The 14,093-nt window shown below is 34.3% G+C and overlaps 1 protein-coding gene across 1 annotated transcript in view; it reads left to right on the top strand.

Moving 5' to 3' along the window:
* The window catches only part of CCDC148 (coiled-coil domain containing 148), a 268,591-nt gene that overhangs the window by 60,651 nt on the left and 193,847 nt on the right, over positions 1-14,093 (top strand). The window contains exons 2-4 of the mRNA XM_032355649.1: positions 3,851-3,913; positions 4,955-5,076; positions 12,273-12,376. Of these exons, the coding sequence (XP_032211540.1) occupies positions 3,851-3,913; positions 4,955-5,076; positions 12,273-12,376 (289 nt within the window). The remainder of the gene's footprint in view (positions 1-3,850; positions 3,914-4,954; positions 5,077-12,272; positions 12,377-14,093) is intronic.

The following is a 14,093-nucleotide window of genomic DNA, read 5'->3' as shown; positions in this document are numbered from 1 at the left end:
ACTTGGAATTAATTTCTAAAACTAAGTGCTTTAAAATTGTTTAACATGGAAAATTCTGTTCAAGTAGCTGTTACTCAGTCAAAAGCATTTTAACTGCAGGCTGAAGTAGCCACTTTGAATTTCACTGGTAAGCATAAAATTGAAATGGCCTAGATGACATATGCTTGTTTGGGAATCAAGGACTGTTTGTTTTAGTACAGTTTCATACTCTCTTATCTGAAGTCTGTGGTGCCAGATGTAGTTTTGATTTTTCAGATTTTTAGAAATGTGCTATAGAGCAAATGTAATATAGAGCATATGCCCTATATTACTTAAAACTGATGGTATCTAGGCAGCGCCCTATAATAAAGCACATTAACACTTTTGGACAAATGTATGAATGTTTACATTAAATAAAATAAACTTTGGTTTAGGTCAAGTTTGCCACCAAGTGATTTCAGCTCAGATTGGATTTGGACACCATCTTGATTATGATATACACCTTCATTTTCAGAGATTTTTGTATTATGAAAATGAGATTTTGGACTTGAAGTTCTCTGTGATCTTGGTCATTTTTCTGGGCTGCAATCATCTCAAACGCTAAAATGAGAAGTTAGACTAAGTGAATTATATGTGAACTTTTCAGATTTTAAATATAATGTCTATTTAATTCTCTGATATAAGAAACACTACGAATGTCATTCTTATATTATTTCAGTTTAACAATTATTTAGTTTAGAGATCCTCAATATCCCTGGAATGTAAGTGGTAACTATTTATGCTTTATATATAAATATTAGAAAATGTAGGTCAAGAAGTGTTTTTGCTTGCAAGGTCTTCTGTATAGTTGCAACCAAACTAGATTTCAATTCATGAAGACAGAGTAGTTTTTGTTTGCAATTTTGATTTTCAGAATGTATTCTACTTTGAGTGTCCTACAGTCATAATTAATATTTGCACCATGCAGAAATGGTAAGAAATGTTCTGTGGACTTCATGACTTTCCTCTGGAAACCTGAAAATCTAAGCAATGTTCAACCAAGGTAACCTAAAGGGAGTCTGCAAAACCCCACTTTGTTTCAGGGCCTCATTCATGCAATCTAAATCCCCCCAAAATGATTCCTAAATCTGAGGGGCTAGGCTCCCCACTGAGGAAAAACCTAAAGCTAATCAATTAGAAAACTGGTGAGATCTCTCCAAGATGGAGATAGCAAGCTCATGTCAAGTTCCTGGTGGGAGACAGAGAAAACAAAAGGTGAGATTCAGTCAGCTAGAGTTCACAGAGTGCTTGCTAAATGCAGCATCCATTTGTTTTGGATACTGGCTTTATTTGTGGCATACCTTTGTTAATTAAAAGAAAAAAATGTATTTGATTATCTTTGGGCACGGAATGCTCTTTCGTGTTCTATGTTTTCTGCTCTCTCTGTCCTTGTGTACCTTGTCACTCTCTCATTGACTCGATGGCCTCTGAAGGCATGTAAATGTGCCATTTCTGCCTGCAGGCTATACTATTAAGGCAGCCTTTTGAAAAGTGAAAATTTATTGTTGGAGAGGGAGGCTATAGCATGGACTAAGGAATTGGTATTGCAGCTCTTCCGGGGGTTAGAAGACATTGAGCTACCACCAGCTACCTTTTTTACTCACTTTCTCAAATAGTATTTATTGAGCATTTACTACCTGTGCTGGGCACTGGGGATGCAATCAGAAGACACACATAGGCCACAAAGTCTATGGAGGAAGAAGACATTGAGTCAGTAAACATGAGGTTGTGAAGACCAATACAAATTATAATGGGAAAGAAAGAATAGGATGAGAGAGAAAAACAAAGCGTTCTCCTTTATTTAGGTGGAGAAGTCTGGTTAAGTCTCTGAGGTTTAGCTGAAAGCTGAGTAGGAACCAGCCAGGTAAAAAGAGGAAGGAAATAGGGGTGCCTGGGTGGCTCAACTGGTTAAGCAGCTGCCTTCTGCTCAGATCATGATTCCAAGGTCTGGGGATTGAGCCCTGCATCAGGCTCCCTGCTAAGCAGGGAATGCTTCTCCCTCTGCCTCTGCCTGCTGCTGTACTTGTGCTCTCTATTTCTCTGTCAAATAAATTTAAAAAAAAAAAAAAAAGAGGAAGGAAATATCTTTAAGGTAGAGAGGACAGCATGTGGGAAGGCCTTAAGGCAAAATGAACTTGGTATATTTGAGAAGCAGAAAGAGAGTGTGGTTGGAATGTGTGAATGAGATCAGAATGGAGAGATGAACAAGGGCAAGGTTATGCAGGGCTTTATGGGCCATTTAGGGCACTATTATAAAGGATAATGGAAGCTGTTGAAAGGATTCAGCAAGGTCAGACTAGAGTTGTTAAAGAGGTTGCTTAGGCTACCCTGTGAAGAATGGTCTCTAAGGGTACAAAGTAGAACTGCTGCTGTCATCAGTCAGGAGGTGATGGTGGCTTAAGGCAGTGCAGACTGACAGGTGAAAATCTTTCCCCCCAAAAGAAAAATCCTTATGGATAGGATGTAGATGTGAGTAGAAACCAGACTATAGGGAGGAATGTCAGTGTTACCGAAGGCTTAAAATAAGAATTCCCTGACGTACACACTGGAGTTTATTGCTGTATTCTGAAAGCTGGTGGGCAATCACCATGATTCTTAGTAACTTGGAAGAGTTTCCAAAATATCATGTACTTGTGCTACTTCCTCTTTCATTTAAGAAGACTTAGGTTACCTCAAAAGCCATCAGACATGAGTAGTTGAACCTAGTGGATATGGAATAAAAATTTATGAAAGATGGTACTGTTACACCATTTGACTAGTCTGTTGTCCTGGAGGTGCCCTAAAATGATGCCAGTTTAGTTTGGTGCTACCGCAGGTTGAGATCTCAGGAAGGAGATGCTGAGGCAGAGCTTGGGTGCTAAATATTCATTAGGGATCCATATCTGTGAAAGGAAGAAGGAGGAAGCAGGATTGGACAGATGAAAAAGTCAGTTTCACTGCAGGTCCAGCAAAAACCCTGCAGGGAGCTCTGGATGAAATATTGCTCATTGGGATGACTCACATTGGATCCAGACTGGTCAGAATTTAGAATCCTGCCTTGCTCAGTCTTTGGGTGTAGGATGCCCCAGCATTTGTATATCTTTGGACGAGGTTACTCTCTGAAACTGAATCCAACTCTCAGAAAGAAGGGACCGCTGGGCATCGAATGCTTTCTAGAAGTGGATGGCACATCTAAGCATCAGCCACAAAGGCTGATTGGCTTAATGGTAGTAGTGAGTCACTTGGCCTGCTGCTTTATTTTTTTATTTATATATATATATAATATATATATATATATACTTAAAGATTTTATTTATTTATTTGACAGAAAGAGTGAGAGACCATAAGCAGGCAGAGCAGCAGAGGGAGAGGGAGACACAGGCTCCCCACTGAGCAGGGAGCCCGATGCAGGGCTTAATCCCAGGACGCTGGTATCGTGACCCGAGCTGACGGCAGTCACTTAACCAACTGAGCCACCCAGTTGCCCCCTGCTGCTTTATTTTTTAATTTATGTAGTTTTTTCCTCCTAGGGACTCAGGATAAAGTTTGCACAATTTTTATCACAAAATATTTATCAGTCACTAAGACAATCCAAGAGAGGGGGATTAAAACATCTGAGGTTGGAAGGAGACACCAAGAACAGGAAAGGCATGGAGGGAAAAAACTAATGGAAGGAAGAAAACTCTGGAACTTGGAGAAGAAAATTTTAGTAAATACAAAGAGTTATGGCATCCAGCCATGGGCCTTGTTTTTAAAAATAGAAAGAAAGAAAGAAAACTACAATTAACACATCTTTAAAAACACTTGGGAGATAACATTGTGAAATCTTAGCTGTCTCTTGTTTCTTCCACAGATATGGAGGACTTGAATAAAAGAGATCAACCATTCATGACAATTCAGAAAAACGATAGCTCAGGTATTTTTTCTACTTCCAGATCTGTTCTATGATTTATAGTGGATTATGGATGATGTGAAGTTGGAATGTTGATTTTCAAAATTTTAATGGAAAGCTCATTGTTTGGTCATACTGAAGGTTTCTCCAGTTCTCTTACAATGCATACTCTACAATGTGTACTTTAATTTTCAACAGTGGTCAAGATAACAATAATTTCCTTAACTGTGTTTGTCCTTAAATCATTTGGAGTCTACTTAAAAGTAATGTGACTCATGATATACTTAATCTCAATTACTTTGTATGGTACAGATTATTTATATAATTGGGGCAAAAATGCATTTTTTGCCCTCGAATAACTCAGATTATTATACTTTATGCTACGTGGCCTTTGAGTACCTTCTACTTATGTTTTACTTTATCAGAAAAGCGAACATCATACTAAACTAGGATATTTTATGTATTTGGATGGCGAATGCCTACCTGACCATTTTACATCATTTTATTCTTATTTGGCCCATTAAATTTTTTGGCTTTAAGGTTCAACCTTTTTTCAAATTTACTTGAAATTACTTCAATTTTTTCTATTAGAAATGCAGCTATGACTTTAAAAATCTACTTAATTTTATTTATAATAGGATGATACTTAAATATTCACAGCTGATGCCTAAACCTTTTTAAAATAAAAAGACTTGTTACACTTTGACAATTTTCTAAAATTCTCAATAAACTTAATTAAGTGGAAGTATTCCCTTTATGTTCTTTTAGAAGTAATTTTATGCAAAGTATATAGTGGTAATTATTTTTAAAGTTTCTAAAGATAGAGGTTCAGCTATACTATGAATGTTATAATATCATTTCTTGTTTTTGCTTAAAAATATTTAAAAATAATACAACAACATAACTATTTTGTGCTAAATAAAATAAATAAATAAAAATAAAAACTAAAATAAATAACTAAAAAAATGAAATAACTAAATAGTTATTGCCGCTAACTTCCGATTATGAGACTTCCAATAATGTGATATTATTTTTTTTGTCATTTTCTGTTTTAATGAAAAACAGATAATCTGGTATTCCATATGAAAAATGGAATGAGAAACATCAAGTATAAACCAGTAGACTATCAACAGTTGCATGCATTAACGGAAGCAAAAAAATTAGCTTCTGCCTCTACAGAGCTAAAGGTTAGAAGTGTGTATGTGTGTATGTGTGTTTTCTAGTTTTGGAAAATTGAGTTTCCTGGAAGTAAAATGATATTTATAATATAAATGTGAAAATTAATGACATTCTAAATAGTTTTTAGAATCTTCCAACTATTAATAATAGTGAAGAGCCGTTGACGTTTATTGAATGCTCTCAGACTCTTTGCTATATAGTTTACATGTTTATATGTTTTAATGTTCATAACATCCCTGAGGTCTTTACTTTTAGAAAGCTAGCTATTTTATTAGCTTTTGACAATTTCTAACTTGCTCTGAAAAATAAGAACTGCAAATAAGTGCCAGCCATGGATTACCATCTGATTGAAGGCTCCTTTTGCAGCATGATACAAATATGCCCTCAAGTGCCTCTCTTTTCTACAATTCCCTTTTTTGCCCTCATCTCAGAAAAGGTGAACCTGGACTAGATTTTTCAAAAGCTTTTTGTACAAATGATTGTACAGTATTTTAGGACCAAGTGTGGTTTAGGATTACTATTACAGTATGTTTCTCTCTTGTGCAAATAATAAAGTACATTATAAGCAACATTGCTTTGTTGCATTAAAAATCTGATTTGGCAAAGTGACATATTAAGTAATTAAAAGTTTTCATCCATTTAGTATTTTTTGTGTTACATTATTTTTACATGGCTTTTTCTGGTTAATGTCTTTTTAAAATGGCAAGGATTATGATTCCAAAGCACATTTTGTACCTATTTTAAAGAAATGACTATCTACCCATGAGATATATCCCCTCAAACTAAGCAAACTTCTTAGAAAGGGCCTTGTTTTTTCAGTTCAGATGTAACTTTGAAAGAATTTGATGTTCTCAGGACATTGAAAGAAATTTTATGGGAAAATCACTTATATAACCATCATCCTAATAAAGCTATCTTCATATTTCTGACTTCTATTCTGACCCATTGTATATACATCACATATATTCACACATATATAGACATAAACATATACATAGATATTTTATTTTCTCCCATGATAAACATAGACATGAAATCCTGTATACTTTCCCCCTAACACTTTGCCACATAATCTTTTTAATATTTATTATAGAATATTTAATTGCTCTCATAAATAAATATTTATTATGTGGCTCAATAATACAATAATGAGCAAAATACATCCCTTGCCCTCATGGCATGCACTGTTTGTAGGAGAGAAGGAGGAAAGTGAGTGTTTTCAAATAATAAAAACATGCTGTCTGGTGTATACTAAGAGGACTTGATCATAGTTCAGTGGGAAGGCTTTTTTGAGACAATGACATTGGAATTGGGATGTCAAGGCCAATAAAAATTAAGCCAAAACAGGAGTGATGAGTACTTCAAATAGAAAAAGATAATATACCTTATCACATCTCGATTTTTGGATATTTGGATTATATCCAATTTTACAATATTAGAAATCGTACTTTGGTAAATATCTTCATGCAGAGACATTTTCATGTTTTAGAATCTTTCACCCTCATAGGATAAATTCCCATGATTGGAGTGATCAGGCAAAAAAAATTTGGATGTTTTTTAAAAAGCTCTTTTTTAAAGTGTTCTAATAAAGATACCACCACAGGTACTTCCTCTACACCCTTCCAGTATTGGAATATGTACATATATATTCATGTATATACACACATACATCTTAAATATTATCTATATATCTGCTTGTCTCTGTCCATCCATCATGTTCCAAAAAAATTTTTTGGCTGAATGTAGAATGGTTAAATGTCAGAACTCATTGCTTGACCATGGGGAATTTCTCTTTGGTAATAGAATCACTATCAAAGAATAAACATGTTTAAAAATGTTAATCATTGATGTGGCTTTCAGTTTTTGATATTAAGTGCAAGGGCAGTAATTTCTCAGCCCTGTCAGCTGTTAGATTGCTTCTCTGGTCACTGTGTTACACATTCATGAGATTAAACAGATGATTACTTTCAGCTGACATTTTAAATAACATCAATACCCTTTTTGTTCATAGAATATAATTCAGGAAGAAGCTTTTTAGTTACATATTTTCTGGAAATAACTGTACCTGGGATTTATAGCTTGGCAAATCTCAAAAATCCCTTGTCTTCAACTCCTGAAAATGGTCCACACTCTGTAGTAATCATTTTGATAAGCTTCTTGCTTCCATTTTTAGTCTCCATAGATTCATAATGATAAGGAATTGTCCTGTTAGAGCATTTTTATGGTATCTGTTGTTTTGAATTTCAGTTAGTGAGAACAAAGCGTATCCTGGATACCTCATCATTTTCTAATACTTTCTTCTTTCCTTTTATAGTTTTCATTTTTTAGTACAGCTGGATTAAGAAAGATGTACTGAGAATGTTGTTTCATGTGATTTTTGGTCTTTCCTTCTCTTTTAATTCAGAGATAACAAGTTGATATTTTGCTTTTAATTGACTCTTACAAAATGTGTACAATTCCTAAATAAGACTTTTCCTTGAAAGATTCATGGCTTAAATGGAATTAGATAACTAGAAATTAAGTATAATTCTTAAGTTTATTTTGTTTAATGTTATGAATGCTAATATATATACGAACCAGTCTATACCAACTGGGATTATTATTATAATGTTATCTCTGTTACTCTTTCTTATATTCTTATTTACATTTATATAAAATATGCCTTGGCTCAAGAAGAATATTTTTCTTCCTCATATTACATAGTTAACACATTTTTTCAATATTTTTGTTAAATATCAGTTCATTTCCTACTTTTTACCTAACTAAATATGTTCTTTTCTTGCATGTGAAATTAACAGCTTTAACAATCTTGTTAATTACTATAGCAGAATATTCTGGCAATATTAAGTGTAAATATACTTAAACTGAAGGATGGAATGTTAACACTAAGGATGTATTTGCATTAAGTTGGATCTAGAGTACTTAGTTATATTTGATAATTATTGTTAATTAGCAGTAAATTCAGACTTGCCTTGTTTCTGTTACTCGTATTGGTATATTGATCAGATGTGTCTATGTTATTGATCATGCACAAATTGTGGACTGCTAGATAAGATACTGATGTGAACATAGAGTGATCTAGTCTTTCACAGGCTGAGATTGAATCTGAAGTCAAAAAGTAGATTTGGGCGGAAACAGAGACCAATTTTTGGTATATTATATGTTAACTGTTCACATATAATTTAGGTTAAATATAAAAGAGATCTTTACGATTATTTTTATTTGAATAGTTTTGCTTAGCAAGAATAAATATTTCTTATTATCTATTTGTCTACTAATTCTTTTTTTAAAAACATTATCAGAAATTGTAAGCACATGCAAAATGAGAGTGAATGATTAATAATCTCTTTGTAATTTATCCAGCTTCAACTATGATCAACTCTTGGCTATTGTTTTCTCTGTAGTCCTTACTACAACTTTCCCCTCTGCCGGGTTGTTTTGAAGTAAATCTCAGGCATCATAATATTTAACCATAAATATTTCAGCATGTATCTCTAAAAGATGAGGGCTAAACAGCCCCACCCCAAACCTTATAAGACCATTACCATTAGGATACTAATAATTTCTTAATTTCAAATATCCAGTGTTAAATTTCCGTGATCGTCTTCAATTCTTTTTACTTGGAGTTTGTTCAAATCAGTGTCTAAGTAGGATCTGCATTACAGTTGATTTTATTTTTTAGGTCTCCTCCTCTATCCTCTTATATTTTTGTAATTTATTTTTCGAAGAAATTATATTGTTTGTCTTTTATATTTTCTTACAGTCTGGATTTTGCTGATTACATCCTGGTGGTGTCACTTAACATGTTTTTCTGTCTCTTGTATTTCCAGTGAATTAGTAGTTATATCTGCAGACTGGATGAGATTCCGGTTCAACTTATTTTGGCAGGATCACTTATTGATAGAATTTTTGTACTGCAGTCTTTTTCCATCACAAATAGTGCTGCAGTGAATAGTTTGTTGTTCATTTGTCTTTTTATACTTTTGTCAGTATAGTCTTCTGTAAGCAAATTTACTAGGTCAGGGGGTAAATCCATTAGAAATTTCACTATACACCTCCAGATTCCCTTCCGTGGGAGGCAGCACCATTTTGCATTCCCACCAGCAACAGGAAAGAATATGTTTCCCTATAGCCTCACAGGGTGTTTTGTGACACATCTGAGGTTTTCTAGCTTGATAGATGAGGAATTGCATCTTAGTGTAGATGGATTTTTTTCTTTTTATTTATCTTAACAGTTCCTTATACACTTAACTGTTCTTTTACCTTTGATGAGGTATAATAAGTACACAGATCTTATGTACATCTCAATGAATTTTGACAAATGTATATACATATGTAACCAACATTTAAGTTGTCCACTACTTATTGTTGCTTATATTTAAAAATGGACCATCTGCCCAAAGGGTTTTCGTGCATTTCAGGGTGCCTTTTTAGAGCCTTATTATCTTGGATCATCACAATAGGCCATATAGGAAACCTCTAGTTTCTTATTCATTAATGAATTTATTATTTTTGCTATTTTTAATTCATTAGCATTCTGCATAAATCATCATCCACCTTAAATATTGATTTCATATGGCTTATTGCCCAGCAAAATACATTAGATTCACCTAGAAATCTCTCTATTGAAAAAGATACAACTTTAAATCTTTTTATTCTTTTAAGACTTTATTTTTCCTTCATTTTTGACCTGAGGATATAAGCAGAGTCAATGAGTGAACTTAAAAAAATCAGGATGTTCTTTAAAATATTGGAAGTGTCTAGTGAAAAATAGTAGCTTTATTTTCACTTTTATAGTCTACTTAATTGGTCTTACCTTGGGCTCAAAGGCTACAACATTGATTTTTTTAAGCTATAAAAATGTGTCTACATCTTTCACCAATGTGTTTTAATTTTTTTTGTACAACATGGACCAAATATGTCAAAGAAATCTAATTTTAAAAGTTGTGTCTGCTGCAACAAACTTTAGAGGTTATAGGTGGCAAATAATTGAAAGGGGTTTTAGGCATTCTTAAAGCAAATACGAGAGTGTCAGATTTTAGAAACACTATGTACTTTTATGTTTTTAGTAGGTGAAATAAGGATTGCTGAGTGTTTTTCTGCAGTTTCCTATTTTTTTTTTAAGATTTTATTTATTTATTTGAGAGAGAGAAATAGAGTGAATGGGAGAGAAAAAGAGAGGGTGCAGCTGCCAGAGGGAGAGGCCGAGGGAGAAGCAGAGTCCCGGCTAAACAGGGAGTCTGATTCTGTCCCGGATCACAACCTGAGCGGAAGGCAGAAAGAAGCTTTCCCCACTGAGCTGTTCAGGTGCCCCTCCTGTTCTTATTTAAATGTACTTTTCCTAATTGTTACACTCCTAAGACCTCCTGGGGAAAAGATTTGACTTTGACTTAATGTTTTTGTTTTCCTGTACCCCTAATTTTGAATCAGTAACTGGAACAGTGAAAAGATAAACTCAAGGTTAAAGCAATCAGTGAATGACAGCTAGAAATAGCATGCATTATAAAGAGTCTCTTTTTAAGACTGTCTTCTGAAATTTTTTTATCTTCAGCATTGATCTGTTAAAGCTTTCAGGCTACTAAGTATTCTAGTAGCACAGAAAACATAAAATATGCATATTTCATCAAATTTCTGATTTGGGAGTAGCACTTTTGTAGATGTTTAGAAGTACTAATATTGGATATGTGAATTCAGTGAACACATGAATATCAGTCTAACAAGGAAACAGACATTGAGGATTTAAATATTTTATTCATTTATTTGTGAGAGAGAGAGCAAGAGAGAGGAGAAGGTCAGAGGGAGAAGCAGACTCCCTGTGGAGCTGGGAGCCTGATACAGGACTGGATCCAGGATCATGACCCTCAGCCACCCAGGCATCCAGACATTGAGGATTTTAGGTGTCATTAATGCAGGAAATGGTTACACAGGTTGAGAAGCCAAATGGGGCCATGAAGGAATACAGGGGTTAACAACAGCAAAAGTCACTGCCATGCTTGGGTCAGAGGGATATTAGAAAAAGCAAATCTGTACCACATTGTGTGGACTGAGTTTACCCAGAAATTGTTGGAACCATAGTAGAACTGTCAAGAAATGTTAGAGCAATGGAGAAGATGCAGACGCTTCTGGAGACCACTCTGAGAGTAGAAAAGGCAGGCAGAGTAATCCTTTGGCTTCTGCTTTCCTCTCCCTCTGTTCAGTCTCTGGGCCGAGATCGAATAGTGGTTAGTACTCTGCGTTGTGTTCAGTCTCTGAAACCAGTTTCTCCCTTTGGCTGAAACCAGCTGGAAGCCTGTTAATAGGGTTGTCTGGGAAACGGGCTGCTCTGTGATACGGAACAGATCAGGGAGATGGCCAAGAATGGATGTTAAGGCAAACAGATCCAGGCCTGATACAACTTGTCAACAAACTCCAAAGCACTAATTATGAACTACATTTTCAAAAAGCCATAAAATTTGAGGAAATTTTAAATTTAATTACAAATGCAGGCTTTAGTGTTACATGATTTTTCACAATTTCTTTAAGTTCCTTCAAATAAATATTTGCCTAAATTTTTTAAAACTTTACTTATGAAGTAATGGAGTTGAAAGATTAAAACTGGATTTCAAAGTCGTATTTCTAGTAGGTGCTGAAGCTGAAACTAAAGCCAGACTTTCTAACAACTTATCCAATTGACTTTTCCCAGTCCTCTGCTGAAGGAGCATGTAAAAGCCAATCTGAACACCAAGGTCTATGTGTTTCTGATGTTTATGAGCTTCATGATCTTGACAAGTTTTTTTAACCTCTCTGAACTTCAGTGTCCTCATAAGTCAAATGGGGATAATGATGGCCATAATGTCTGGCAGGGAAGAGGTATCAAAAAGAGAAGAAATATATGGAAAGCTCTTGAAAAATTTTCTGAGACTCTGTGAATTAAGGTATTTTTCATTGTATGTAAGGAAAATAGAATTACATCATCTTTCTTTTCATAACTACTTTAAAGACAATTCTTGACTTGGACAGTATTTCAAACCATTTTCTCTTTCACCGTCCTGCATTTTGTTTAATGAATTACTTATTTTAAGGTGGATTTTGTGTTAGAAAATGCACTATTAGGATTGAAAAAGGATAAATATTTAACTTAGAAATGACAAATTAAACAATTTCCTTGTGGAAAACACACTTAGAAAATATTGGAATTGCTCCTTTTTTGTTCTTCTAAATCTAGATCAGGAAAGCAGTGGAGACTTCAAAGATATCTAAGGAACAAACACTACTAAAACAACACAAGCAAGTGTGGTGGCAGGAACACCAACGGCTAACTGATGTCAGGTAAGAACTGAGGGAAATCTCTACAAGAACATGTGGGACTTGCTAAGAGCTGCACTTAGTTAGAAGTTCCATAACTTTCCATGTTAATTGAACCACTAAAAAGAGTTAAAGTTACAGTTTGATTGTGAGTTAAATTAAAATTCCTTCATTTCCTCAATTTAATTTGAAATCCAGTGAATACATTAATATGGTTTTTGCTTTCCTTCGGGGAAAAAAGATCATCTTCTATATCTGCTGATCATTTATTCTTCTACATTCCCTCTCATACTTGTAATTATTCATACTGCCCTTAGCACATTGAATTATAATATCTTGTTTACATGTTTGTCTTCCCTATGAAGTGCCAAACAAGGGCAAACATACCATCAGTTTTATCTTTTCGTTGTAGGATTCATAGGAGGAGACAGAGAAAAGATTTCAATAAATGAATAAAAAATGAACTAAGGGGTTCAAGTTGTTCACTGATTTCTAGATGTAGCTGCCTCATGACTAACTTAGTCAATTTGCATTTTTAACTTTTGTTAGTATTTCTAGCACTTGTTTCATGATGAAGCAACAAAATAACGATTCTATTCTTGTTCTTAATTGCAATCCTTGAAAAATACATTTCTTTCAGAGGTTAGGGCAGAAAGAGAAGGCAGATATGTTTCCCCTCCATATGAAACATGTATACTAGTTTTAATGGTGGTGGTATTTATAAAGTATGCTTTTTAAAATGTATATTTTAATCATATATTTTATATTAAAATAGGTTGTTTTATGGTCTTATTCTAAGTCAAATCCAAAGGTCATTAACTTTACCTTTGATAGGTACTTTTGTAGGTACTTTTCAAATTAGTAGGAGTTTCTTATTCTGGTAAGAGATTCTGAACTGAACTAAAAGACTCATGATTGGAAATGGTTTTACAACATTGTATAACTTAAAACAAACAAAGACAAAATTATATAGACTCCATCACCATGCTGCAACATAAAAACAAATCAGTCCCATTATATGTCTCAAAAAGTCACCTTTTATGGAGAGGATGTTTGAGCCCATTAGAAATTTTTTTTTAATTTGCATAACTTGGTAGAAAGAAAAGCTGTTAGAAAATTTTTATTACAGCCCTCACTGATGCAAGCTCAAAGGTAAAGGAAGACACTGGTGAAAGTTTTTATCTTGGCTGTTCCACATGCTTCTAAATGTGTGCATTAGCTGTTCTAGAGCTAGATAGAAGAGGCATATACATATCATTATGGAAAATGGTTGACCTGGAATGACACAAAGGTAATGGAAGGGAGGAGCATTCAAGGAATAGCCTTAATGTGTTGAAACTTGTAAGTGCTGAAAACAGAACAAAAAGAAGAATTCTAAGATAATTTTCTGTGTTATTCTAGAAAGCGGACTCATTTCAATATGTTTTCAGTGAAATAAAAACTAAGAGTGAAAGGAAGAAAGTTAGAGAAGTGGCTTGATTTGTGGAGAATTTAGGGACCACCAGTAAGTCAGGAGTGTGAGCTCCAACCTTTAAAAACCTATACTCCTTTTTAATAAAAGATTAAAAATAAAATATTTTTATGCTTCACCATAGGAGAGTCTGTTTGAGACTCTCAGGCCCACAGAAGGTGGGGGACTACAATGACATTGAACTTTTGTTGGGCTATTTAGTATGTGCCAGGTAATACGGTAAATAATTTATATGCTTTATTTCATTAAGTCCTTATGACCACCCTACAG

The sequence above is a fragment of the Mustela erminea genome, chromosome 8 (assembly GCF_009829155.1).
Source record: "Mustela erminea isolate mMusErm1 chromosome 8, mMusErm1.Pri, whole genome shotgun sequence".
Classification (NCBI taxonomy): Eukaryota; Metazoa; Chordata; class Mammalia; order Carnivora; family Mustelidae; genus Mustela; species Mustela erminea.
This window is presented reverse-complemented; position numbering and strand designations above follow the sequence as displayed.